At 51.0% G+C, this 27,995-nt stretch overlaps 2 protein-coding genes across 6 annotated transcripts in view; one reads left to right on the top strand and one right to left on the bottom strand.

Annotated features, from left to right (window-relative positions):
* ZIC4 (Zic family member 4) overlaps positions 1 to 15,765 on the bottom strand; it is a 20,630-nt gene extending 4,865 nt beyond the window's left edge. Inside the window, exons 1-5 of one of the 5 annotated variants that reach the window (XM_017833818.1) lie at positions 15,713 to 15,765; positions 13,747 to 13,918; positions 10,762 to 10,846; positions 5,189 to 5,806; positions 478 to 802 (exon numbers count right to left, since the gene is read on the bottom strand). In XM_017833818.1, coding sequence (XP_017689307.1) covers positions 478 to 802; positions 5,189 to 5,806; positions 10,762 to 10,846; positions 13,747 to 13,785 — 1,067 coding nt within the window. In that variant the 5' untranslated portion in view covers positions 13,786 to 13,918; positions 15,713 to 15,765. Of the gene's footprint in view, positions 1 to 477; positions 803 to 5,188; positions 6,472 to 10,761; positions 10,847 to 11,158; positions 11,314 to 13,746; positions 14,221 to 15,712 lie in introns of those variants that run through there. The other 4 variants (XM_017833817.1, XM_017833819.1, XM_017833816.1 and 1 more) reach the window with 4 other exon arrangements.
* Positions 15,766 to 16,986: 1,221 nt separating this feature from the next.
* On the top strand, positions 16,987 to 21,272 carry ZIC1 (Zic family member 1). Its single transcript, XM_017833820.1, has 3 exons — positions 16,987 to 18,154; positions 19,312 to 19,475; positions 19,908 to 21,272. The coding sequence occupies exons 1-3, from the start codon at positions 17,179 to 17,181 to the stop codon at positions 20,103 to 20,105; spliced, it is 1,338 nt and encodes a 445-aa protein (XP_017689309.1). The 5' UTR covers positions 16,987 to 17,178; the 3' UTR covers positions 20,106 to 21,272.
* Positions 21,273 to 27,995: the final 6,723 nt, after the last annotated feature.

Raw genomic sequence — 27,995 nt, 5'->3', positions numbered from 1 at the left:
GAAAAGAAAAAAGGAAAAGAAAGATGAAAAGAAAAAAGGAAAAGAAAGATGAAAAGAAAAAAGGAAAAGAAAGATGAAAAGAAAAAAGGAAAAGAGATGCAAATCGGTTGGCTTGTAAACAGACTGGAGCAAGGCGGTCAGAGAGGGTGTGCGTGGCACGGCGGGAGGAGGCGGCAGCGCCCCGGCCGAGGCGGGCGCAGCCCTCCCGTGTGCGCGGTGCCGGGGGCGCAGGCCGGGCCCCGCCGCCGGCCCACCCGCGCGTTCCGCAGCCCAGCTCTCCCTCCACCAAGCGCTTCTCGCCGCCGCTCCCGCTCGGCTCCCCCGTGCCCGGGGCGGCGCTCCTCGGCCCGGCCGGTCCCGCCACCGCCCACGGCGCGCCCTCAGCAGCGGGGCCGGGGCCCGGCGGGGGGGCGCGGCGGCGGGGAGGCGGCGGGGGGCGCGGGGGGGCCGCGGGGCCCCGCGCCTTGACACACGTACCATTCGCTCAGGTTGGCGGCGGGCTGCGCGGGCGCGGAGGGCTCAGCGTGGGAGCAGGAGGCGGGGGGCTCTCGGCCGGAGTCCGAGGAGGGGGACACCAAGGAGGGCGTGGAGGACTCGTAGCCGGAGCTGGGAGGAGGGGATTTGCAGTGCACTTTCATGTGTTTTCTCAGGGAGCTGGGGTGGGTGTAGGACTTGTCGCAGCCTCTCACTTTGCAGTTGTAGGGCTTGTCGCTGGTGTGGACATGCGAGTGCTTCTTCCTGTCGCTGCTGTTGGCGAAGCGCCTGTCACAGCCCTCGAATTCACATTTGAACGGCTTCTCCCCTGCAGGAGGCAATGGGCGAGCACAGCCATTAGCGGCGGCGGCAGGGCCGAGGGCGACGCATCCCGGCACCTCCCCAGCCCACAGCCTCCCGGACCCCTCTCTCCAGCCCTGGCACGGCTCCTCTCCCCGCGGAGGCTCCTCTCACTGGCCTTGCCCTTTCCCGCCGGCCCCGCTGAGCATCCCCCGGAGCCGCCGCTCCGTGCCCACCCCGCTGCGAGGCCAGCTCCGCTCGTAGAGCACCCTGCCCGGCCAGCTTCTCTTTCCTTGTCCCCTGCCCTGTGTGTCAACGTGGCGGTTTGTGCAAAAGACAAAGCTCCGAAACAAGGAAAACTTAAGAGGCCAATTGCTCGTTCCGAGCAAATGTGTGCTGTCCCCGCGGACTCCGAAGTCCTGCAGAAAGAGCGGTCAGTGATTTATCCCTTCGAAGTTTTTTACGTTAAATACATTTGTCACAGTCCCCCGGGTGCAAGTGGAAATATTTTTCATAACCTGGCTGGATCACATTTCGTCCACTTCTTACTTGCACTGATTACACTGCCATGGAAGATCCATATCCCCCTCCTTTTCCCCGCTCCCGGGCTTGCTGATACCGTGTGTACAGGCACAAAGTATATCAGAAAGACATTGATTGTGGGGGCAAAACGATAAAGATTCAGCAGAAGAATGATTAGGCCGGTGCACGGCACTGTCGCGAGGGTAGGATTCCCTTTTCTTTTGAACCTATAGTCATGGAAGGAATTGCATTCGGCATTAATCTGTCTGGTAATATGATAAGTAACCTTACGCATAACAGAAATACAATCATGTTGCTGGAGTAGTGTGAAAGTTTAACCTCTAATCGTGTGGACCTGGCATGGTACACGATATACAAGAGGTTTTCAAGTAAACACGCCACAGCCAGCTTCAGGATGTTGACGGCGTTATCGTCGTTGACAATAACAAACTGCAAAACCCTCTTGCCAAGGGTTACCCAGGTCCTGTACCAGCGAGTATGAAAATAACTTTCTGATCCCTCAAAAGCCAAAAAGTATCAGGAAGGAGAGGACTCCACAAAAATACATGGTCGAACCTTACCGTGAAGAGCAAACAAAGCCACTGTGTTCACCATCATGGCGTATGTGGTCAAAAGGACTTCCATTATTTGGGTTTGTGTGTTTGTTTTGGTTTGGGTTTTTTTAAAAAATTCTTGGGTTGTGCGTTTGTGGTTTTTTTTCCCTCTTAGTTTGTCATGATTAAATTTAGGAGGGACTCAGCCCACATCGGGTTCGGCTGCGAGCAGAGGCAAATAAAGGAAGGCATTCCAAATATTTCACATGAATGCACTTTATGCAAGGTGGGTGGGAAAAGCTCACGGCTCCTCGTTTAAAGTATGTCCTTTCCGCACTGTAATAATCAATGAGGAGCACTCACATCCTGCACCCTTAACACTTGCATAGAGGATGGGTAAATACCTGGCGTTGGAGGGAAGGGGGGGAAGAGGTTAAAAATAAGGTCTCTTACAAAACCATGCGGATTCTGTAACCAAATACTGTCGACGTACAGCGGTGCAAATGCATAGACACACGCCCGCATATAATCTAATTAGAGTTTCACGTAAGGAAACAATTTGACCTTCAGCATCTAAGTTGAGACAACAAATCAAGGATATTAGTGTAGTACAAGCAAGCAGTAAGTTAGGAGACCCCAGGGAAAGCCATCCTCATAAGCACTCCGCTTGTGCAAAGTGAGTTCCATTCAGGTAAAAGAGGGCTGCGGCGCAATGCGCTTTGCCGAGAGTTGAAAAATGTTCAACTTCGCTTAACCCCCTGAAAGAGCCACTGAAAGGTCCGTCCGTGCAGCCGGGTTTCAAGTGAGAAGAGGGCAGCATTTTCTCAGCTGCCCGGGTTGCATTCCCTGAACGCCTCAATAAAGAGGAGCCATCCGAGACATTTGCAAGTATTCCTTTCGCGAGAGCAGGTTTTCTTACGTGGAAATCCCTACCCGGCAGGGAGAGGAGATTGCACAGGTCGCGGCTGCCGCAGCCCGGGCAGTGAGCTGCAGCCACGCAGAAAGTTCCGCGGGCGATGGAGACGCGTAGGACCTGAACCGCCATTTTACCCCCACACTTGTAGCTGGGCAAAAGTGTTCAGTGAAATTCAGCTTGGAATTGGTGGCATAATCCCCTGTCTCCGGGAGTGGATTAAGGTATTTACCAACTTCTCCGCGTGAGTTGTGGTGGGGGGAAGCCGGAGGCGGTGGCCTCCGGGCTGAGGGCGAGGCGCGGGGCGACGGGGGCCGCAGGGAGGGAGCGGGGCTCCGTCCCACGGCTCGCACTATTGTTCCTGGCCCTCTGGGAAGGCGGCGAAGCGATCCCAGCCCGTCCTGCTCGTCCCGCTGCCGCCGCCTTAACGGCCTTATTCTCCAACCTGGAAAACTCGCATATCACCAGATATCCCTCTGCCTGCTCCCCAGCCTCGGAGAAATCAGAAGTCATTAATATTTAAGGAGGCAATAATTTTCCTGTTGAATCTAGAACTGTCTTCATGAATAATTCGTAGTGAGTTCTATTAGGGTTTCAGAAACATTGCTTTTTTGACAACTTCTGGGTGTTTAATAGAAACGGTGGAACCATAAAGGCCCCGCAGGAGTTTGCACAATACAGCAATTAATCACCGGGAAAGTTAAAGCCAAAAGTACAGAAACGCAGAATGGTGTTTAATAAACGCAAATCTCCGATCTCGGGTTGCCCTGAACCTGCGTCTCCGATGTAGGTCAGTTTTCCCAAGAATTTAACCATTTTCTGCTTCAGAGACTTCAAACAGTGAGGCCGTTAAAGAGCAGTAAAAGTTTGTTTACTTAAGAAAAACACTGTCATTAAGAGATGAGCTCTCCCGGTTAATGGCTGTACCTGTGCTGATCCAACAAGGAACTGGCTCGGATACAAATTACGTGACCCGGGGATACCCCTTTTTCCTCGAAAAAGGGGCCGACAAGGCAACCGAAGAACGCAACTGTGCTATCGTCCACCTCCTCCCCCACCTCCCGCCCTGCACACAGACTTGCTCCTCATAGAGCGATGGAAAAATAATGAGGTGACGAGTGACGGTCGCTGTAAAATCTCAGTGCTATGTTTAGAAGATAGCGATACGAAATTAGTGTATGTTCTGCATATTATATCACGTCGAGATCTATCATAAAAAATGCGACTCTTGGAAGGTCAAGCCCTGCACCGAGCATGGGGGAAGGGGAGTTTTATGAACTGGAAGGCGAAAAAAATCGTTTGGCTGTAAGCAGATCTTACAATAGGATTATGTAGTTTCCCTCGCAGTGCATAAGGCTGTACAGAAGGGGGTGGGAGGTGGAAAACCCTATACTGGAACAGATTAAATTTTCCAAAAAGGGCTTATTTCTTATCTTCTTCAGAGGGAAAAAAAAAAAAAAAAAAAAAAAAAAAGACAAGCCAGTGCTACAGACTACAAACACCGGCTGCTAAACTAATTAATACAACTTCACAAGCTGCTCCTGGAAGTGTGAAAACTTTCTACGTGCAATTTCATTAATTATAAATGCTTTCCTGGCCGGAAGAGTTCAAACGTAGTTTTGCAAGATCGTCCATCGAGTTACTTTATTTTCTATTAACTAGAACTAACAGATGTTTCTGACACATGTCCCAATTTCGCTTAACAGATCTGCAAATGACATTTCAAAATGTACAGGCCGAAACAATACCAGGGTTTCTTTCCTTTTCTTTCTTTTCTTTTTTGTCCCCCCCCCCCATGAGAATCAGAACTTGCAGCTCCCCATATTCGCGAATGCAGAAAGTCGTTGGAAGGCAATGCTCATTAAAAATGTCAGTGTTATTCAGATCAAACATTTGAAACTCTCCCTGCCCAAAACAGAACTGTTGAACGAAAAGGTCGCAGCTGTGTTATTCTCACAATGTTCGAGCAGCAGCATCTCAGCGACATCAGTCAAAACTGACTAGACAAGTTGTAACTTCCATTGTTCAGTTTTAATTTGTGAGCTTGCACAATGATTTCATTTTTTCCCCCGACTACTTTAAATCGGAAAAAAAAAATCCTCGCCCGTGTGAATAAGCAGAAATAGTCGCTATATCACTCCATATTTACACACATCTACCCGCATAAACATTACAGCAGCCTCTCTGCACAACCAGAAAAAAATATGGACGAGAATTCTAAGATCTGCACTTGCTGTCCCCTTCCCCCCTCCTTCTCCCCCTTTTCCAAACGGTAAAGAAGAAAACAAATCGGAGAATTTATTTTCCAGAAGTGCTTGGCGTGCATTCAATAACAACTCAAAGGATACATTAAAAAAAACAAAAAGGCAAAACAGTACACTGAATAACAGAGAGAAAGAGAGTAAAGAGAGCTTTACATACTGACCTGTATGAGTTCTTTTGTGTATTTTGAGATTCTCTGATCTGGCAAACACTTTGCCACAGCCTGGGAAAGGGCAGGGGAAAGGTTTTTCACCTGTGTGGACTCTGATGTGATTTACAAGTTTATATTTGGCCTTGAAAGGTTTCCCTTCTCTTGGACACTCTTCCCAGAAACATATGTGATTGGACTGTTCGGGTCCTCCAACGTGTTCCACCGTGACATGAGTCACCAGCTCGTGCATCGTGCTGAAAGTTTTCGAGCATAATTTTTTAGGAGTCTGGTCCAACTCAATCCACTTACAGATGAGTTCCTGTTTGATGGGCTGCCTCATGTAACGAAAGAAGGCACCCGGGCCGTGGTGTGGAGCCAAGTTCACGTTCAGGTTCATACCACCGTAGTTATGAAGTGAAGAAGCAGCAAAATGATCTGTCCTGGAGGCTGGTACTTGAGTGAAATGTTCAGACCTGGCGTACATTTCTCCAGGTAACCCCAGTCTGAGCTGTCCGTTTAGATGGCCACCTGGAGCTGCATGGGGAGGCTGCTCATGGAGTCCAGTGAACAGAGAGGGATTCCCAGCTTCTGAGTGGTGGTGGTGGTGACCATGGTGTCCGGGGTAGCTACCTGTTGTTGAGACAAACAGTCCGTGGTGAGAACTTGCAGGGGGCTGCTGCTCGGTCAGCCCTGGCATGAGTGGGGCCGGCAGGTCTCTGCGTATGAAGAAGTCCCTACCTGCTGCCAGAGCCTGGGCTGGGTGAGAGACGGGGTAAGGGGCTGATGGTGACTGCGCCGGGCCAAACGCTCCCGTTTGACTAGAGATCACCTCGGCTTGGCCTGCCATATGATGATGATGATGATGATGATGATGATGATGGTGGTGGTGGTGGTGGAGCTGGTGGTGGGGATGAGGGGCAGGGCTGAGCTTAAGGGCCGCGGGGCGATGCTGAGGATGAGGATGGTGGCGGTGCCCCATGTGTTCTGGCCGGAGCGGCTGAGGCCCGAGGCGGCACTCGGCGGCGTGCTCCCCCGGCTGAGTGGTGTGGGGGCGCCCGGCGAGGCCCGGGAAGCCTGTCATGCTCTGAGGGGGGTGGTGGTGGTGGCGAGGAGCCCCCGCCAAGTCTACTAATCTCAGTGCCGTTTTCCGCCTGGAGAGAGCAGCAGGGTCCATCACTGGGATCCCCAGAGCATCCACGCTCATTAGCTTCTAACGCTAAAAAGTCACCTGACAGCGGGAGGAGAGAGACACACAGAGAGGAGGGGGGCAAAAACCAACTTTTTTTCTTTTTTCCTTTCTCTCCCCCCCAAAAAAAAAAGTTTCCCAGTCCCGCTGCCCTGGCAGCGGGGGCGCACGGGCGGCGCTGCCAGCAGGCGTGCTCGGGGGGGGCTGGCGGGGCCGGGGAGGTTCCCCTGGCGCGGCCCGTCCTGCCCGGGGCCGCGGGAGCCCCTCACGGCGCGGCCGCAGCGTGCGGGCCGGGCCCGGCCCCGGCTCTTCCCCGCTCCCATTGGCCGCCGCCTCCGTGACGTCACCGGTGACAGGTCCCGCCGCCGCCTCGCAGGGTTATCGCTCCGAGCGGAGGGGGGTGCGCGCCGCGCATGCGCCGCCGCCGGGCGCCCCCTTCCCCCTGAGCGGCCCGGGGGTCTCTGTCCCGGGGCCGCCCCGGCCCGGCCGCGCCGCTGCGGCCGCGGGAACAAAGCCACGCCGGGCGCGGGGAGCGCCCCGGCCTTCCCCCCGCGCCTCTGCCCGTTCCCGCTGCTCTGCCCCGAGGCGTGGGGTCGCCCCCGGCAGAGCCCTGCCAGCCCCCCGGGCCCGCACAGAGCAGCCCGAGTCGAGGCGGCCCTGCCGGAGCGATCGCGGTCCCGATCTCCCGGAGGGTCCCTGGCACTTGTTGCCAGCGCGGGGAGCGGGTCCTTCCCCGCAGAGCTCGCGGCTGGGGCCGTCCGCTCGCTGGCCGGGCATGTGCGGCCGGGAATCGGCTACCGCGCCGGTGCCGGAGCCCGGACAAAGGATCTCTGGGAGACCCCTCGTCTCCTTCCTTGCCTCTGGCAAGTTTTAGCAGTTATCTCGTTACTGGACGCCGGAGCAATGCGAGAAATCGTGATGTTCAGGCTGAATCTGAGTGTTTAACCCAGAAGAGGGAGTCTCTCTCCCTTTCCCTCTCTCTCACTTTCTCTCATGCACACTTACAGGGTAATTCTCTGTAAAATCCCCATCCTTGGCTTGAAGGAAAAACATTGCCAAACATTTCTAACGGATTCGGTTCTGATGATTCTCACCTGAAAGGAATAACATGGTCTGCAGGGTTTGCGTGCTAGTAACGAAAGTGTAGGTTTGGGCTTCAGCTGGATACAATGAGGCCTTATAGGTTTAGAAAAGCTTAGGGCTTCAGCACATAAGGAAGCATCTGCTTAAGTTTTTAAGAAGAGGATTGTGAACTTAAAAAAAGTAAATGAAACATGGGGAAAGACTCTTCTGGTCCACGAAAGAGAAACACATCTCTAAATATCTACCCACCGTATTAGCACAGTACTCGGATCATGACATAAGAACAGCTCCCCTAATAACCTCTCAGTCTTATGAAATAAAACAACGATTAATTCTCTATCCACCGTGTCAAACTATAAGTACTTTAACACATTGATTTGCTGTTAACTTGCCAGTGGATACTTTACCAGATGCATGCCAGGTAAAGCTCCCAGTGTATAATTTTGCATTTCCATAAGAATGTAACAGTTTTGGCAATTGATAGGTTTTTTTCCGATGTAATAAAACAAGAAACGGTTTGGCAATATCGACCCAGCTACTTTCATAACAGAAGCTACCAGCCAATGATTGGAAACCATAAGATTAAAGAGTAGGACATACGTAACCATATAGGGGATATTTTTTTCACAGCTTCACATACTCTGAGTTGGCTGTAATTTTGGCTCTGCTTGCATTTACCATATTTCCTCTGTAACACAAGGCTGATATGCAGGTAGGTAGCCATAGATACATCCTTGTGTGCATCTTTCTGAGTGGAGATGATGAAAAGTGACAAATGATGCAATTAGCTCTCCATCCTTACATAACATGTTTACGCAGGCAATTTAAACCACACACCATCCTCACAATATCTCAACTTTCTAGTCTACTTGCTCTACGAAATGGATTTGACAGTCCTATTCATGACCATCTCAATAGGAGTGCACGGAAGAGACAAACGTTAGGAAGTATGAATCTGTTACTTACAAATGTACTGAGAGTGGGAATCCCAAATAAAGCTGCTTTCCTCATACCTCTTTAAAACACTGCATCTCTACATACTTGTTATCCATCATTTGACACTTCTCAGTCAAGTGAGAAAACATCTGGAACAGTTTGTCAATTAAAAAAAAATGTCATAACTGGTTTGCCCTAAGTTCATTTCAAATGTTGTGATGATTTCTCGCCAGACACTCATGGCTCTCAGCTTGCCCCTCACTCAGGGATGTCTCTCACACCCTTTCTCAGGCAGTGCAAGAGAACCTGGCCCTCGGTGTCCCTCACTGTTAGGTGAGGTTGGTGTGAGCCCCGGTTGCGTGGGTGGGGGGAGTGGGGCGGAGGCCGCCACATGATTGCAGGAGGCGGAGAAACGGGGAAGAGGAGGGAAGCGGGCCCAGACCCGGCCGGGCTCCACGCATCTCCCACACTGTTTTGAAAACTGCCTGTCTGTGCAGACCTTTGGCAGCTCGAGCTCATACTGCTGCCACTAGAGAGGTGACCGAGGTCTCCTGCTTCTTGGCAGCGGCCTGAGCCGTGATTGACCAGACATGCCGGGCTCTCGGCAAACTCTCAAATGTGTCAACATCAGGTTCTGCAGGGTCATTAAACTGGCAGCTTGATCCTGAGTACAAATTTTCCTGTTGCTGCTGTGTCTGCGATCCCGTCTGCAGTCCCCGGCCCCAAAGCTCACCCGTGCTGGACGGTTGCTCTAAAGAGGTGATATGTTGTACAGACGAGTCACAAGCGTTTCTCGTCCCTCCAGCCGTCTGCCCCTGCGTCCGACCCGGCTCTCTCGGGGGAGAGGCTGGCCGGACAACCGTCGGGAAAAGGCAGGAGCCCCGCACGTCGGGGCTGTGCCCTGGGAGAGGGGCTGAGCTGTCTCCCTGCTTTCCGCCCTGCCATGCCGGACTCAGATCTCCACCTGCCCACCTCTCGGGGGTGCGGGACCGAGGCGGGCAGCCCCAACACTTCGGCCTCTATCTGCACGCACCCCTGCTCCGCGCCGGGTTGCCGGGCCTGCGGCGTGAAAACGGCTGCACATCTCCTTGCTGGGAGGGAACAGCCCCACCTGCTCAACGGCTTTACCTTTGCCTTGGTTTTTGGTAGGAATCTACTTCCACATCAAGACTCTTCCTATTTCTAACAGAAGACAGAGCCAAATCCTGCTCTCCCTTATAATCGTGCTCAGTGCAAGGCACAGCTCCTGCCCACGGGAAACATCGGAGAGAGCAAAATCTGACCTTTACTCACCCCATGTTCTCCCACTTCCGCCTTTGCAGAAACTTCCCTTCCCCACGAGCCAGCTAGAAACTATCCAGCCTGTACTCGAGGGCTGGGATGGAACAGGACGCTCTGAACACTTCAGACAGGCATTCGGGGGGTTATCTTTAGGTTTCAACTCCCAAACGAGAGGAGGTGAGCGGATCAGTCTGAAAAAAAACCTAATCTTTGCTGCGAGAAAGGAAAAAAAATCCGAAGAACAGAAACAGAGAGGACAGAGAAGTCACTCTATGCAATTCCTTATCCCCTAAACTCACACTGGGTAGGAAGGGATGAAGGAGGTAGACTCAGGACGTGAGCCCGAGTCTCTGCCTGCCCCGGCAGAAGGCACTGCTGGTTAGTAAGAGGTGGTTCAAGAAAGGTTTCCAGCAAACCCATCCTCACCTCAGAGAGGAGAGGGTGCCTAGTAGCTCGAGAGCACACTTTGCCTTTGTTTTTATTCCTTCGTCCCATTCCTGCTTAGGGGGAGTTCTTTACTTCAGGGTTCCCGGACAATGGGAAGCCACCTACCAGACAAGCAATGGTTTATGCCTAGGTTTGCCTCTCACATTTTGTGACCTAGAGCTACCCTAGGACAAGCAAATCATATGCTTATTTTAAATAGAATATTTCATTCAGGACCTCAAGATTAAGGTATTCCTGTCAGATAAGCTGTCAGTCACTAACTACTTAGACACCACATTGTGGAAGCCTGGTATCCCTGGTAAAGATGATACATATCATGTAAACCCCATCAACAAGATCAAAGTCTTCTTCTTTAATAGGATCCAATACATGTCAAACCTCATTCCAATCAAATCGTCCGTAAATGAATTCAAGATGAATATGTCATAGAATAATGTGACAGTGCAATCACATGGGGTCAGGGGTTGTTGTTTCAATGAGAGAGTCGTCAAATATTAATTCTAGAACCCGCAAATGAATAGGCATTGAGCAGGATTAGGCAGCTGCTGGTGGGGAGTTCTGTCGCTGATTTGTGTTTATGCAAGTACGTTAAACACTAAGCTGAAAAAAAATAGTCTCCTTTGAACTGTAAAAAGGACATATTTTAACTTACTTGACTTTTCCAGGATGTTTCTGTAAAGTCGTTTTCTTTTCCTCATTACAAGGGGAGTCTTGTGCCTCATTTCCTGACTTTGTTCCTGTTTGGGGAGAGAGGTGGAAAGTTAAGAGCAAAACCATTTGTGTGTGATATGAAATGAGCAAGGCACTATATGTCTTGAGCATCATGGATTCAAAAAGAAAAGGGAAAAAAAAGCAGAAAAACATAAAACCAAACCAAAACACAAGTTAGGCAGTAAGAGAGGAAGAGAAGCTTTCTCCGAGGGGAAACTGGAGGCTGTCTCCTCAGCAAAGCAGCACATGTTTTATGGAGTCATGAAGTTTCCATGGCTGATTTAGGGAAAAAAATATGAAAGGACATCTTTTCAGTTCTCCTTTGATCTGACATTCACCTTCTGGCAGCCTATTGTAAGGGAGGTTTTTTACCAACTCGACTATATTGTTTACAGATCCTTCCCTCCCGAAATTAAATTCCGGACTCTCTGCGAGCCTCCAACACAAGTTGTTGTCTCAGCAAGGATTAGTATAGTACCACCCTGGCACTTCTCCCTGCCTATAATTTTCAGCTTGCTCTTTGCTCTCTGCAAGGCAGAGCACTGCCACTACTGCAGGCAGAATTTTGCACAGCTTGCTTTGAGCGGCAGCAATAGCCCTGAGAGCAGATCTGGGGCTGGATGAAGTGTCTGAGTCCGAATTTTTACAGATATCTTTGAAATTCTCAGGCGTTGGTTTGTTTGTTTTTAATACAGAAAAGCATGCTAGGGTCTAGAATCAGTTACTTCAAGTGCTATTATTGTTATTAGTCTTGCTACTATTATTATAGGGAACTCCAGAGCTGAAAAACAAAAATCTATACTAAGACAAACACTTAATGATATTAATCATGAAACTTCATCATTGTATCACGGTCATACTCTATCGTAAATAATTTGATGTCCTCAATATTTTCACTGCTGTGACAAAAATTACTGCCGAAATAAGAATAACTTTAGGAATCCCTTAGGAATTAAAATTCCTAGTCAAGTTTCATTCATCCTTGCACTTTTCTCAAGTCAGAGCAGCCAACACTGCCCCACTAGAGAGAGATTTGCAGGAGTTGAGCTTTATTGGTTAGGATAGGAGGCTGGAGGAGTGCTCAGTTCCCAAGCGTTCGCCAAAACTTGTTGAAACTGGACAAAAAGAAAAATAGCTGCATTTAAGGTTTCAAATGGTTACCAGATGACAAAAAGGAAGGCAAAACAGTTGTGGATTTCAGAGTAAATATTGGCTAAAACTCTGGCTCCACCTCGCACGCTTTTCTCATCTGCAATGTGCCTTTGGCGGAGCAGGAGGGTGAGGATATCCCATTGCCCGAACTGGTCGGATCTCGGCCGGACCGAGCTCCGGGGCGTTAGTGCGGAGTACCAGTGCGGGCTACCAGTTCCCCCCGGGTGTCGCGCTGAGGCTGGGGCTGCGATGGGACCCGCCCCTCCTCCCTCCCCCCCGCCCTTACCTAAACGCTCATTCCTACACCCGGCCGAAGGTGCGCCGGCAGAGCAGGGCTGGAGCAGCCGCTGCCCGCGGGATCCTGACGGCCCCGGGCGGGTGTGTGAGAGCCAGACCGAGTGGGCGGCAGCGGGGATGGCGTGTGCCCCGCCGCCACCGGCTTGTCACGCAACCTGTGCTTTCCGCGGCCGCGCAGGGCGGAGGGAGCGTTCACTGGGAAGGGCTCGGTGCAGAAATAAAGTTCCCTGTCTCCGGGTGGAGCAAGCCCCGAGCCTAGCCCGGCCAACGTGCTCCCCGCTCGGCCGGGGTCCCCGGGGCTGAGGGACCGTGCGTGACAAAAGAGTGGCAGGGCGTGGGGCCGGGGCGTCTCGGCGAGAAACACACCCCGGTTCCCGTCGGTTCTGCACTGTGCCGGTGCCAGAGCTGGCACACTGTTTTGGGCTTGGGTCAGAGGTCACCTTCAGAGGCATCGCCCAGGGCAGGGATTTGGGAGCATCCCCACTTCCCCACTCTTCTGCAGACACGGGACGGCCCCTCGGGGCCAGAACCAGAGTCTCAATCCCTCCATGGGCTCTGCTCGAAGCTGGCGGCAGCACCCAGTTCCCTGAGCAGACCCCCGGCTCTGCCCGCGGGGGGGCGGGTGGGGGTCGGAGGGGGCCGGCCGAGCTCCCGGGCTCCGTCCCTCCCGTACCCGCCTATAAAGAAGGGCGTGCGGTGCTGGAGCACCGGATCCCCCGGCGCGCCCCTGTGGCACCGGGCGCGGCAGTGGGCGAGGTCCTGGGCGGGGAGCGCGTCCCCCGGGACGCCTCCCCACGGGGCTCGCCATTGTCAGCGCTCCTCGCCCTCTGCCCGCCGCCCTGGGCCCCCGGCCCCGCCTGGGCGACCGCAAGACCCGTCCGGCCCCGCCACTTGCCCGTCCGAAGCAAGCCCGGCCACTGGCGGGGCCGGGAGCGCCTCCGTCCCTCTCCGCGGACCCCGCCGCCCCCCTCCGCAGACCACCGCACCCTGCATTGCTCGGACCGCCAGGCCAAGCTTTCGCCCTCTTTTGCATTCAGAGGGGCAGGCGCGTTTCCCAGCGTCCGGCGGAGGGTGCCGGACCCCCTCTCGATGGCTCCCGCGCTCTTGTCCCTCCGCCCGCCCCCGCCCGCAGAGGTGCTGTCAGGACCCTGCCCCACGTGGGCGAGGGGCAGCCGTGCAGCTGCCCCCTCGCACCGCAGGGTTCCAAGCTTTTCCTCCCCAGGGTGTCCGAACCTCCTCCCGCTGGGCCCCCCCCGACGACAGGGAGCTCTCGTCCAGCCCTTGCGGCAGGCGGTGGGGGCCAGCCAGCTGCCCGCACTGCCCAGGCACCCCCTACTCCCAGGCACTTACCCCTGCGACCTGTTGAAGGTTTCCCCTCATTTCTGAACTGGCAAAAATAAAAGTGGGGGTGGAGGGGAAGGGAAAAGAAAGAAAGAATGAAAGAAGAAAACAATACTCCCCCCCACTAAGAACCCACCACCTCTTTGGCGCTTCCATCGAGGCGGTCATCCTTCATTTCTTCTTTTCTTGCTTTCTGGAAGCAGTTAGGGAATGTATGATGATGCAGAAATGAGCCGTCAGGATGATATTTTAATGGCTTATATGTCACGTTGGTGCATGTGGCTTTGAACTGGAGCAGCTTTCGTTTCCTGCAGAGAGCGCACCGCAAATCCCACTTGATAACTTCTACAACCCACAACATTTTTTTTTTATATTCACTCTTACATTGTATATTTAGATACGCTTCCTAAAAATACCTTCTCGTCTGCCTTCTCGTGTATTTTGTACCGACCTGGAATGATCACTGGTTTCCTCCTGCACTGGGAGGCAGGCTAGCACTGAACTACCTAACTTTCTAGCTCTCCTAATGCCATCGCCCAGAAGAGTTCACAACAACACTGACAACTCTGTCCTTCACTTAATTTTAGCACCAAATACAGAAAGCAGTGCAACACCCGCCTTAAGACCATGTGCACACCCAGACTCTTCTAGAGCGGGTATACCTGTTGCTATAAGCCATTGCAATTCCATCAAATAGATTTGGTAGAATAAATGCAAACGTGTAGATTCAGCTCGGCATTATTCTAAATACTCCCCCACCAAACCTTGTAAAGCATCCCAAGATCCAATGAAAATTACATAATATATCTGCTTTGAAAGCTATCTCCATGCACCGAGCACAGACACACTGCATCTGCAGATAAACTGCAGCGAAACATTCCTTCAAGGCGTATCAAAGTTTATTTATTGTCGTTGTTTTTTGTTTGGGTTTTTTTTGTTGTTTTCTAGGCAATATGGCCATTTTATATCTCTCGAAACGAGGCAATTCTCATCCGAAAAGGGTTCGCGCAGCTGCACTGCTGGTCCGACTCCCCAGTACCTGCGCTGCGGATTGCTTACCAGCGGCTTTAATTGGAGAGGATGAGTTTAAAGTTTCTTTGTTTGGCACTAGGAATTGGAGGGGCTCGGATTGAGCTGCGAAGGAGGCAAGTGAAGAGCTGAACAAAGGCGAAATGTAAGGAGTCTGACTCTTAGCGAGCTTTTGGTGTTTTCGTTACTAGAAAATAATTAGAGCTAATGAATATGCAGGCGACTGAGTAAATAAATAATTTGCCAGTTTTATATATGTACGCGCATGAGCACATACATAAGTGTATCTATGCATACTCACACAAAGATGTCTATATTTTTAAGTTTCATGAGATTTTTTTTTTTAGTGCCGAAGCATCTTTTAAAATATTGTACAAATGTTGCTCAGCTTAATTGATTAAGCCACAAAGGCTTTCTGCTTTTAAATACCATACTTATACCTTTCAACAATCATTTTAATATATAGTCAATGGCTCTTTGTAGCGGGAACAAAAAAGAACTATCCACAGTTTTTCAATAGACTTTGAGCTGGGGAAAGACAGGTTAATCGAGGGTTGCATCTAGAAAACAACCAAGTGTTGTATGTTTGCACTGAATCCAAATGTCTGCATTTTTCTAACTAAATCAAAGGGAGTGTTATTTCTTTTTCTGCTCACTCATCTGAAGGTAAGTAAATTTTCTCTGGCGATCAAAAGCCTGGTCAGCAACAAAGACACCGCCTGCTTTTTCCACCGTCCTGGTGTGGCAAGTTGAGGAATTTCAATAACTGTGACAAGGGTGACTGATTTGTGAACTAGAAAAGGTTTGAATGTCAGAGAATTTACATTGCTCCTATCGAAGACTTTAAATTTTTTTAAAGAAAAAAAATAAAGAGGGAAGTATCCGGCAGTTTCATGCAGCAGAAGGAGAAATAACGTAGGTTTGTGAAATTTACAGTTTCACCTGAATAAAAGAGACTCCATAAAAGAGAGAGTGAGAGAAAATGAGAGTGAAAGAGAAAAGAGAAAGAAAATAACAAGAAAAGGAGGCAAAACGACCACGACAAAATTAGAAAGTTAAGAGTTCTCACCCACCTGCGTTTTGATGGGTGCAGAAAACAAGATTTATTTCAGAAACCTGATGGAGGGATAGAATCAGCTACACAGAGAAATCACGCCTGGTGTTTAAAAATAAAATATAGTGCACCCAGCACCTACTCTCGGAGAGCTTCAGTTTTAAACAAGAGGAAAACACCTTCAAAAGACACGAGTCCCTACAGGGCTTCTCTTTCCAAAGCCTAAAAAGTTGCTCAGTGATCTCAAAAATTCTGGATCACCAAGAAATCATCATAACCTTCATTATCAGAGTGCTGGAGAGAGAGAGAGAGAGAGAGAGGGGGACAGAGAGAGGGAGAGAGGGGGAGAAAATAACCCTAATAATATTAATAGAAAAAAATTTTTTTTGTCCCCTTAGCATACATACACACAAAAAGATGCGCTGGAAATATTTTCGGGGGGCGGGGGGACAAAAAAGAAAAAGGAAAAAAAAAAGGCAAAAAAGGCAAAAAAAAAATCTTATATATTAAAAAAAAAAAAAAAGAAAAGAAAAGAAAAAAAAGTTGTTTCTGCCGCAGCCCCGTTTGTCAGAGCGGTGTCAGGGCGCCACAATACCTGCGATGGATGAGCCGGCGCGGCCAATCAGCGCCGGGAGCCGGCGGGGCCGGGGGCTGCTACGCGGGGAAGGGGGAGCCAGCCCGGGCCAATGGTTGCCCACGTCCGCCCGCACGTCGCTCCGCCCCCGGCTCCCATTCATCAAGGGGGGGGACGGTGTCGTCTTTTCAATTCATTTATCTGCAGGAATGATTGCCGCTATCAGTCTCGCGTTCACCGCCCGGCTGAGGAGGTGAAAGTTTCTCCCCAGGAAGATAAACCGCAAAAGACAATATTGTGCATGATTTGCGCCTTTTTTTTTGCAGAGGGAGAAAAAAAAAAAAAAAAGGCCCCCCGAAAAAAAAAATCGGGTGAGTGTGGGGAAGCTCGAAGAGGAGAGAGAAACAATCTCTCGGCCACTTTGCAACATTCCTATAGCCAAAAAAATCACTGAAGGAAGTTTCTTTTTTGTTTTGGTTTTTTTTTCAAAAAATTTTTTTTTTTTTTTGCTGCCCGTGTTGAACTCTCGCCGTTATTGTTATTTGCAGCCAGTTTATTTTTGAGCTTACCCAACCCCCCCTTCCCCACTTAAACCTCCCCGAAAAGTCAAAGCAGAGAGACGGTGAATATTTTTGGGGCACATTTTTATTATTTTTATTTGCAACTGCGAAGATTTCTTCCCCCCTTCCGCACCAGCCTTTTTTTTTTTTTTTTCCCTTCTCCCCCCCTTTTTTTCCTTCCCCCTGCGCTGATGCCGAAGGGGGTGTTTTTGATGTGGTTGCTTTGGTGGTGATCGTCGCTGACTTTCCAAAGAGGGTGTTTTCGCCGCCGCTGCTGCTGCTGCTGCTTCTCTCCGCGTTGTGTGTGTGCGCGCGTGCTTTTTTTTTGGTTGCTGCATCGGCGCTGGGAAGATGCTTCTGGATGCTGGACCGCAGTATCCCGCCATAGGAGTCACTACCTTCGGATCCTCTCGCCACCACTCCACGGCCGATGTCACGGACAGAGAAGTGGGGCTGGGGATCAACCCCTTCGCCGACGGCATGGGCGCCTTCAAAATCAACCCCAGCACCCACGAGCTGGCCTCGGCCGGCCAGACCGCCTTCACCTCGCAGGCGCCCGGCTACGCGGCGGCGGCCCTGGGGCACCACCACCACCCGACCCATGTCAGCTCCTATTCCAGCGCCGCCTTCAACTCCACCCGGGACTTTCTGTTCCGCAACCGCGGCTTCGGGGAGGCGGCGGCCGCCAGCGCCCAGCACAGCCTGTTCGCCTCCGCTGCCGGCAGTTTCGCCGGACCCCACGGACACACCGATGCCGCGGGACATATACTTTTCCCGGGGCTGCACGAACAAGCCACCAGCCACGCTTCACCTAACGTGGTGAACGGGCAGATGCGCCTGGGCTTCTCCGGAGACATGTACGGCAGACCCGACCAGTACGGCCAGGTCACCAGCCCCCGCTCCGAGCACTATGCCTCGACCCAGCTGCACGGCTACGGCCACATGAACATGAACATGGCAGCCCACCACGGGGCAGGGGCCTTCTTTCGTTACATGAGGCAGCCCATCAAACAGGAACTCATCTGTAAGTGGATTGAGCCCGAACAATTGTCAAACCCCAAAAAGTCCTGCAACAAAACTTTCAGCACGATGCACGAGCTGGTGACTCATGTCACGGTGGAGCACGTTGGAGGACCCGAGCAGTCCAATCACATATGTTTCTGGGAAGAGTGTCCAAGAGAAGGGAAACCTTTCAAGGCCAAATATAAACTTGTAAATCACATCAGAGTCCACACAGGTGAAAAACCTTTCCCCTGCCCTTTCCCAGGCTGTGGCAAAGTGTTTGCCAGATCAGAGAATCTCAAAATACACAAAAGAACTCATACAGGTACGGTAACCTTCTCTGTCGCTTTTCTCTCTGCGAGTGGAAGCGCCGAGCGCCGGGGCCAGAGCGGGACGTGGGGCCGTGGCAGAGGGGTCGGGGGGCCCGGCTTGGCTGAGAATCGGACGGGCAGGAGGGGGTATGGTGCAGGGCCACTGCTTTTTCCGGTAGAGGCCGGCTAGGAGCTTCGCTGCAGAAGGAGCTCGGTCACAGCCACGCCAGCAGCAGCAACAAAAAGAAAATGATCCCCGCCGAGGCAGAGAGGGAGGACGGCAGGGTTTGCTGCTGGAATTGTTAGGGCGGAGGGGGTGGGGTGGGGGATCATAGTAACCTGTCCTGTTTAAATTTATAGGTTTTAATTAATTATTGTTCGGCAATTTTGGCTGTGGCACGATGAGAAATTGTGCTAAATATTGCAGGCAGCTCATCAGTCTCCTCTTTGCAATTCAGGGCTTGGTAAATATTTAATTCGGAGGAGCGATTTTAAATAAACCGAGCCCGGCGCGTTAGTGTGTTATTGTTGTGCAGAGGGGAGGCGCCGGTATCCCTGAGAACTTTTTCCTTCGTGGGAGGTGGGAATGCAGCAGCCTCTGTCCGGGAGAGCAATCTCCCCCCGCTCCCACCCCCGAGCTCCGAAAGCCAGAGCCGCTTTCTCCAGCCCTTTTGCCGAGGGTTTGTGGGGCTGCTCACTCGTTGTATTCCTGGGCCGGATAATTTTCAATATTGCAAGAAAATAGGGGGAAGGGACTGTGACGGGTGGAAGAGTAAAATATTGCGAGAATGAGCTATAAAACCGGAAAGCAGACACTGAGGATAGTGTGTATATACGCCTGCTCTCGCGCTCGGAGCGTTGTGATGAGAGAGAGGTGCCCGGGACTGGGGTTGTAAAGGAAACTCGCCCCTCCAAAGGGAAGGGGGAAAAAAAGTTATTTAGCTCTCCCGCTCTCCGAAAAGGGTGCTGAGCAGGAGTCGGAGGAGCAGAAAGGGCAGAGAGAGAAGCAAGATTTTGGGATCTGAGTCTCGTTGAAGTTAGGAAGTTGCAAGTGTTTGAAATGGAGCCCTGGGCTCCGTCCGGCGGTGCGGTGGGGACAATGAACGATCCAGCCGGCCCTGCTTAATCAGATCCCTTTCCCTCCCCCCTCCCCCCCTTCCCTCTGCAATAGGTGAAAAACCATTTAAGTGTGAGTTCGAGGGCTGTGACAGGCGCTTTGCAAACAGCAGCGACCGCAAAAAGCACATGCATGTGCACACTTCCGACAAGCCCTATCTCTGCAAAATGTGCGACAAGTCCTACACGCACCCCAGCTCCCTCCGAAAGCACATGAAGGTAAATGGAGGGCGGCTGGCGTGCGGGCCCGGCCGGGCGAAAGGCTGGGGGGACGGGCAGCAGCGCCGGGCCAGTGGCGCGGCGATGCCCGCGGGCGGAGCGCGGCCCGGGGCCGCCCGACTGCGGGGCCCCGGCCCCGGGCCCGCCGGGCCGCGCTGCCCCCGCCCCGCTGCGCTGAGCACCGGCCCCTCCGCGGGGCCCTCGGGTGGTGCGGTTTGCCCGGGGAGGGGCGGGGGGGCAGCACCAAGAGGCAACCGGGGAGCGCAGTCCGGCCTTCCCCCGCCGGCAGGGGCTGGGACCGGGGCCACCGGCGAGCCCCGCAGGAGTGCCCGAGCCTGGGACTCGGCGCTGGGTCCCGTTGTCTGGCCCATCCCCAGGCGAAGGCCTCCGTCCACCGCTGCTCTCTATCTCTGCCCGGGTTTTCTTTTGCAGGTCCATGAATCATCCTCGCAGGGGTCCCAGCCTTCTCCCGCCGCCAGCTCAGGCTACGAGTCCTCCACCCCACCAACCATCGTGTCTCCATCCACAGAAAACCAGACCGCCAGCTCCTTATCCCCTTCCTCCTCCGCAGTCCATCACACGTCCAGCCACAGCACGCTTACATCAAATTTTAACGAATGGTACGTCTAAAACGCTAAAACAAAACAACAACAACAACAACAAAACACAAACCGAAACAAAACAAAAAGCCCCAAGCGAGCAAACAAATACCCTATTTAAAAACTCCAAAAATAATGAACACTTTGAAATCAAAATTTAAATGAGCAAACAAAAGTAAAATGCTGCCAGTAGACCCAGGACTGAGTAAAATGAAGACTTCATTTTTTTAAATCTTTTTTATTCTTTTTTTCCTTCCCTTATTATCTCTCTTTTTTTTTCTCTCTCTCTTTTTTTTTTTTTTTTTTTTTTTTTTTTTTTTTTTTTTTTTTTTTCTTGACTGTTCTGCTCTGTTCCAAGGCTTGGTAGGCGAAGGGGTTAGTAGAATGCATAAGAAGACAAGGTTACCAGGGCAAATGCCAACTGTGTAGGGCTTTACTGGAAACCACTGATTAGAGATCGCCAAATGCATGTCTGCTCGGGCAGCGGCCTTCCCCCCCCATCCCCTCTTGTAAATACAGAATTATTAGCTTCAAAAACAAAACAACAAAAAAATGTACTGATTGATTTTGTAAATAGTTATATCGCAAGTTGAATAAGGGGATATGTGGATTTGTGGTCTTTGCATATATGTGGGGGGAGGGGCGGGCGGGCGGGAGCGGTGGTGGGGGGGCGGAGGTGGTGGGGGGGCAGAGGGAAGAGGTAGAAATTCAACTATTTGTACTGAATGGCAAGAATGTTCTAGTAAATGTGTACCAAAATGTGAATTACTTTGTATTATTACAGTCTAAACGTCGATCTAACAGAATATTATTGGTATTAATGTGCTTTTTTGTATAAAGTGCAACATTTCGTCCCAAAGTCCAGTCTAAGTAGTGCAGTAAAATGTTGTTACACGTCCTGTCAAGAAATTCGTATAGTGAAAGCCTGGATCTGCGTGTCAAACTGTTACATTTGTTTATGTAAAGTGATATTAAAAAAAAAAAAGATATAAACTATATCTGTCCGTTGCTTTTGGCAAATACAAGAACATAATGTATATAAATCCTAATTTCCATATTTATCCGCATGTAAAGGTCCGGTTATACCTGTTACAAGATATTCAATATTTATGGCTAGAAGAATTGGTATGTAAAATTTAGTTTACAGAACTGTTTGGTAACATTTCGTACCTTATTAAAGATTCTTAAATCCCAAGAATTGTGGTAGGAATTCTTATTCGCTAAGTCAACCTGCTGCAACTCCAACTAGCTTTAGGATATTAGAATAAAACTGTCCCAGTTTTTCACTGCTTTCCATTATGTCATCACTAAAGCAGCGAAGGTGATATAAATGTGATAAATGAAAGGATCCCTGCTGGCATTACTATAGTGTGTAATTAGTATTTATATCAAAATTTATGAAACAAATTTTCGGCCGCAGTATAATTTAAATGACCTTTGCAGACATAGAATAACAACCATAAAAATAACAGAAATAGATTGCATATGCTACATAAATATTAATGTGGGGAATTGTTACACGAGAAGTGCTGCATTCCACTCCAACACTGTCCATGAATCTGCATAGACTGGGTCCCTAAATTAAATTAATTCGGATAACATATATTAGGAGATTTAAAACAGAGGAGATTTCAGTTGCTATTTTAATTTAAGGCATTTATGACCATAACTAATTCTTAGGCAGTGGATTCATGACTTTCCTTGGGCCTTTTACTCCAAGAAGTACAGCACTGTTTCACGAAGGCGGTTGTTGTTGTTGTGTGTATTTTTTATTTGGGTTTTGTTTCTTTTTTTTCCTTCCCCCCTCTTTTTTTTTTCTTTGCTGATATTCCTTAAAACGTGATGTTAATTTAAATCAATTACTTCTTATGTTATGTTATTATTATTACTATAATTTTGCCAGTGTTAATAGCTTTCTAAAAAAATAAATCTAGGGCATAAGAATTATTTTATGTAATTTGATTATCTTTCTATCTCTTTTATTTATTTCTCATTTACTTAAGAAATTCGTTCCATTGGCTGGCGTTGATACAGTAAATTTGTAAATGAGAAGACAATATAAAAAATCTAAATTACTTGTGCTTAATGACTGTAGCAGAACGCCTTTTCTCTAAATCAGATTGTCTTCCTTGCAGTTTAGTTTGATAGATTTGCAAGCTGTACTGCTTCCACTAACTTAGCTACGGTTGTTGGAACTGTTGGGCTTTGTTCCTGGTTGTAGCTTGCATGATCGCCCCATTAAGCAGACAACATATCAACAGACAACACAAATCATGAGGTTGGCTAAAGCTGCTAGGGCTTGTGATATGTCATAGAGTGAATTGCACAAACTGACCTTCCAGTAGACCAAGATGACACTTTAACAGCTTCTTTAAAGAAATATTATGTGTACAGCGAGTCAATAGCCATATTAACCGCTCGGGGGGCGGGGGTACGGGGGAAGCCGCTTTCCCCTCACATCCGTGCGGACGCTCCGCAGCCCCGGCGGTAACCCGCCCAGAGCACAGCCCGCTATCTCTCAACAGCACCCCGCAAGTATTTTTCTTTGTCCGTAACATTTGAGGATCTCCCTCGGAGACATTTCACTGCCCCAAAACACACCGCTCCCCCACACCCCCCCCCGAAAAAAAAAAAAAGAGTTTGCCTTGCTCATCCAAAAAAAATTAAAAACAAACAAAAAAAAAAAAGGAAAAAATATTAAAACCCCTAAAATGATATTAAAAAAACCCCAACACCCCCCCAAATCCCCTGCCCACCCTGCATCAATAAATGTAATTTGATTTTTTTTCAGAAGGTGACGTAATTTGGGTCTCGTTTTGGGGGGGGGGGACGGACAAGCAACCTGGTGAGGGGTCCCCAAAAACCAAGTGGGGGGACCCCAAGGAACCAGGTGAGGGAAACCTCAGAAACCAGGTGAAGGACCCCCAAAACCAGGTGATGGGGACCCCAAGAGCCGGGTGAGGGACCCCAAAAACCAGGTGGGGGGACCCCAGGAAGCAGGTGAAGGGGAACCAGGAAGCACTTGAGGGGACCCAGGGAGCAGGTGACGGACCCCCAAAATCCAGGTGATGGGGCCCCAAGAACCAGGTGAAGGACTCCCCCATAAGCAGGTGAAAGGGACCCCAAAACCAGGTGNAAAAAAAAAAAAAAGAGTTTGCCTTGCTCATCCGAAACCCCGCTCCTGCCAGCTCAGCATCCCCGCCTGCTCCCTGCAGCACCCGTGGGAAGGCTTCGCTTTAACTTTACTTTCTACAAAATGTTATTATTATAAGGCTAATATCAGTTTTCAATGAAAAGAGCGCCACCTTGCAGGGTTTGGCGAGATAGGAAAAGTTGAAACCCGGTGGGACTTGGGCGGAAAGTGTTGGGACTTGAGGAAATTTAACCCACCGTCAAAAGAGCCAGGGGAAAAAATGTTTCATGCGCCGAAAATGTTGCTCCCTGCGAGTCTTTCAGGGTTACTGTCCCGCCGACTTGACCAGGCATCAGTTTTAAAAAGCATAACTTGAATGTAACTAAGAAAAAAGGAAATATCGTAGAGCTATTCTGAGCCATACATCTGTAAAGTAAACCCGGAGAAACGTGGTGAGGATGAGATATTTTAAAGATGCATTTTGCAAGTTTCTTTGAACTTGTGTAAAGTCCCTAGTGGTCGCTTAACACAGATCTGTTACTTGTGTGTATTGGAACACTTGGTTAATGAGTATTCTTTTAAACTTTCGGTCTGAGGTTTGTTCGAGCGTCCTACAGCAGAAAGAATGATTCTAGTGTTGTTGCTGCTGCTGCTGTTGGCTTTTTATCTGTGGTGAAGTGGAACGGTGCGATACTGGTTGATCGCCATCCCGTGTATGTTCTGAATTAGCGACGATCACTAGGGCTGGAATTGTTAATGCTGAATTCAAGTCCACGCCATTCTGGTGCTTGTTCTGTTCGCTTGGGTCTGGAGAGGGGAGCAGTGCTTTGAAATCTCCGGCTGAGAGAGGGGTGTTTTTTCAGGCAGAGAGGTTGTGAGGCGTCTCTCGGCGGTTTCTGTGCTGTTTCAGTCCCTAAAGTCAACTTTCCTCTAGCAAGGCGTCCTTTGCGGATTTATTCACGAAGGCTTGCGGGGAGAAACACCGATCCCAGCTCTCCAGCCTCAACGGGGGCCATAATTTCTTTCTGCTGTCTGACTCTGGAGATGCTGTCGGGATACTTTCCCTGCGTGGGTCATGAGGTTTCGCAGCCCATGGCAGGCCATGCCGGCAGCCCCGCGCTGCCCGGTCCGGGGCAACCAAATCGCTTGGGTCTGTTGTCTGCCTCCCGCAGTCTCCCGCGCCCGCGGAGGCTCCCGTCGCCGCGGAAGAGTGTTTGTACCTACCCAAGGCAGGACTGCAGTACTCTCGGGAGGGTGCAGGAGGTTGCTCGGGTGGGTGTGTGGAGAGCTCTGTGTGCTGGCCCCTCTCGGGTGGCAACCCCCGGCCGTGCTTATACCGTTTGCACGCAGAAAGTTAAACGCAAAACAATAATCGGGTGCTTCTATTTCCCCTGCGAAAGACTCGCCTTTCAGGTCGCTTTAATGGCTTGTGAGTGATCGCTTGAATTTATTACAAGGCGAGTCCGCCATTCATAAGCCAAAGTTAGCTTCTTTAGAGCAGACACTGTTTGAAAGAGAGACACCCGCTCCGCGCTGGCCTCGCCTGGTTATTGCCCTTGTTTCAGCCGCGAGGAAGCAGCAGCTACTGGACTGATGTACCGAACGTCGGCATTTTTATTTGCTGCTTTTCAGGCCACGTTGGTGAACGGCTCAGACTTTGTAAGTTTTCCTATGTCCGGAGCGCCTGCTCCTCTTGCAGCAACTTTTAAAGGGAGCGAGCGGCGAGCGGGGCCAGCGGGCCCGCAGGGAGCCCCGCAGCACGCCCGGGGCCGCAGGAGCCCCGGCGCGGCCGGCGAAGAGCCAGAGCCCCGCTGCAAAGCCCACTTCCAGCAGGTAGGACGGGGAAGGAGATCCCCTCTGGAAAGGGCAGGGTATTTCAAGTGACCTAACGCTAAAAGAACCAGTTTGCATTTTTCCGTTGCAGATCAGATGGAGAGAGGAATTCGTGAGCGATAAGCCCACGAAGGAGGCTGTACAGGTACCAGGCACACTGTACATCACCATTATGAAGTTTACATATGCATTTGCACACAGACGCACCCCGTTCACACGAGCCCGCACACGGGTGTGCCTGCCCGTGCGGGGAACGCGCCCGCCGCCCCGCGCACACGAGCGAGCCGGGCACCTCGAAACGCAGGGCTGGTCCCCGCGGCTCAGTGCGGCGTTTCCGAGGCAAATCAGCACGTTTTCCTCAAAAGGTGGCGATTCCCTGCTGAGCGGGGGTTTGCTGCCGGGAAGAGGCCGGAGAAGGCTGAGAGGCCCGGCCGGGGCCCGGCGCGGCCGCGCAGCCCGGCCTGCGGTGCAGCCCCTCCGCCCCCGTCCCGCACGGCTCCGCGGGCACCGGGGGTCTCGTGGAGGGCACTGGCACTACCTGTGCTGAGGATATAACTCACAGGACACACGGTCACTGCTGCAGATGTGCACGAGCTCCCCGGAATCACCGTTCCCGTTGCTGGTTTTATAACTAATATGTCCGCATCTGTATATATACACCTTTCTCTGTGTCTACATTTGTATATAAAGAAGGAGCAGTGTTTCTAGAGAGACACGTATTCTTGTGTTTACGTAGAAGTATATTTTCGAAGGCTCACAGAAGGCCTCTATTATTTAATGAGAATGTTTCTGTACAATGGATCGTGTTTGTAACAAAATGGGTGTAATTTCCAGAAAGATTAATAATTGAGATTCGTATTTTGAACGAGGGGCAGGACTGATTTCTGGAACTTGCTGAACGGAAGAAGGTGGGTTCCGTTTCACTGCAAAGATGCCGTGTTTTAGGGTGCATTGTTTATTAAAAAGGGCCAAGCTTTTTATTTTGTATCAATTTTTTTTCCTGCTGCGAACATCTATGGGTCAGATTTGGTTCATCTTCGATAACACGAAACACGATCCTGTGAAGTGAAGGGGCTATTTTTATCATGCAGCTGGAAGCTGTCATCAATTCGTAACATTTATTTCGGCTTCAGAACGATAGTATAAAATAGCATGAAGTTTCCAGATGACGCCGGTACTGCAGACAGGATTTTTCAAGTATAATAAATCAAATTAATTACCTTTTAGATATATGCGATCATAATACCTCTCTATGAAACTGCTATTAAAAAAATGCTCGATGTGTGCATCTGTGATTGTGCATGTGTTTACATCTGGGGACCCAAACAGAATTAGCTGTCTGGGGTAGCTGCAGCGAGGCAAAGTGGGGTACACTCAAGGTCTCCTCCACACACGCCTCTTCGCGAGACGTGGGCACGGCATTGCTTAGCAAAAAAAAAGAAAGTTGTGTTTTTGCAAGGGTCAGGACTGGCAAGGGTCAGGACTGCAAGATCCTTTTGGATCTTTCTCACTTTCAAAAATCCCGTGAAAAAATGTGGCCGAAGAGTGAAAAAAAACCAGCTGGAAAATACCCCCACATCAGCCAGCTTCCCCTCGCCGGGACACATGTGTTTTGTGCTTGATAGTGCCCCTCTCGGATGGTGGGGGGGTTGGAGGCAGCGGGGAGGTGCGGGACCGTCCGTCTGGGGACGGTTCCTAGAAATCGCGCGGGAGTGCGCGGGGGCGGTGGGGGTGTGTGTGAATGAGTGCGTGTGTCGTGTGTGTGAGCGAGTGAGTGGCGTGTGTGAGTGTTACGTGTATGTGTGCATGACCGACTGTGTGTTACGTGTGAGTGTTATGTGAGTGTTATGTGTGTGTTATGTGTGTGTTATGTGTGTGTTACGTGTGTGATGTGCGTGTGTGTGTGGGAGCGCCCGCCGTGCGCCCCGGCGGCGCATGCGCGCCCGCGGCCCGGGCTCCACGTGCTGTTGAATATTTATGCCGCGCCGCCCGCGGTCGGTGCCGGGCCCGGGGCCGGTGCCCGCGCCCGCCCCGCGCCCCTGAGCCGCGCCCCGGGGCTGCCCGGCACAGCCCGGCCCGGCCCGGGGTCGTTCCCGCCGCGCCGTCCCCCCCCGGCTGCCCACCAGTGCTCCCGGGCGGGCACTTCCAGCCTTCCCCGGCGCGCTGGACAAACGCCACCTCCCTCCTTTACCGGGCGCTTTAGCGAACCCCCGCCCCCCTCCTCGCTGGGCCGAGTGGCTTTTCGTGGGGTTATGTGGCAAAAAATGCGACGGGTGCAGTCGCCACAAAAGTACCATCTCCGGGGAAGGGAGAAAGGTTCTTATAATGGATTCCTTTCTGCCTCGCTCCTCTTAGGGGAAAACCTTATCATACCGTATGGCCCTTCATATTTTTTTTCTGATATATCGACATGGCATGATAGATTCGAGAAAAAAACGCAGGCTCTTGGTGTTTATTCTGTTTGTAGGCTGCAGGGTTTGTTGTTATTTTGGTTTGCTTTTTTTTAAAAACAAATAGTAATAATTCCTAGTACTCATTGTTCAGTGGCACAAAGTGATTTTAAAACCTTTTGTAGGGTAGCAAAAGAACAACTCATGGTATCAGAAATGTGCTTCTGCATCTCGCTAATGAGACGGGTTTTTCTTTTCCCCCAGAGCCCGATGGGGAACGGGCAGGACGGAGGAAGGAACCCTTCGGAGCCCTCGCGGGCTCCCAGACACACCTGGGCACTTGCCCCGCCGCGGGCCCGGCCGCGGCCGCACGGCTCGGTCCGACCCCCCCAAAGTTACCAGAAAGGCCCTTGCGGGTGGAGCCAGGCTGGCTGGAAATCGCCCAGCGACAATTCCCTCTCCGCAGCCTCTCTGTCCCTCTCCCCCTCCACCATAGCCCACCTCTCTTCATCTCCCCTCTGCCCTCCCTGCCCGACGCTGCAGACGGACGCGCGCCCATCGGTGT

The sequence above is a fragment of the Lepidothrix coronata genome, unplaced genomic scaffold, assembly GCF_001604755.1.
Source record: "Lepidothrix coronata isolate B3197 unplaced genomic scaffold, Lepidothrix_coronata-1.0 Scaffold221, whole genome shotgun sequence".
NCBI lineage: Eukaryota > Metazoa > Chordata > Aves > Passeriformes > Pipridae > Lepidothrix > Lepidothrix coronata.
This window is presented reverse-complemented; position numbering and strand designations above follow the sequence as displayed.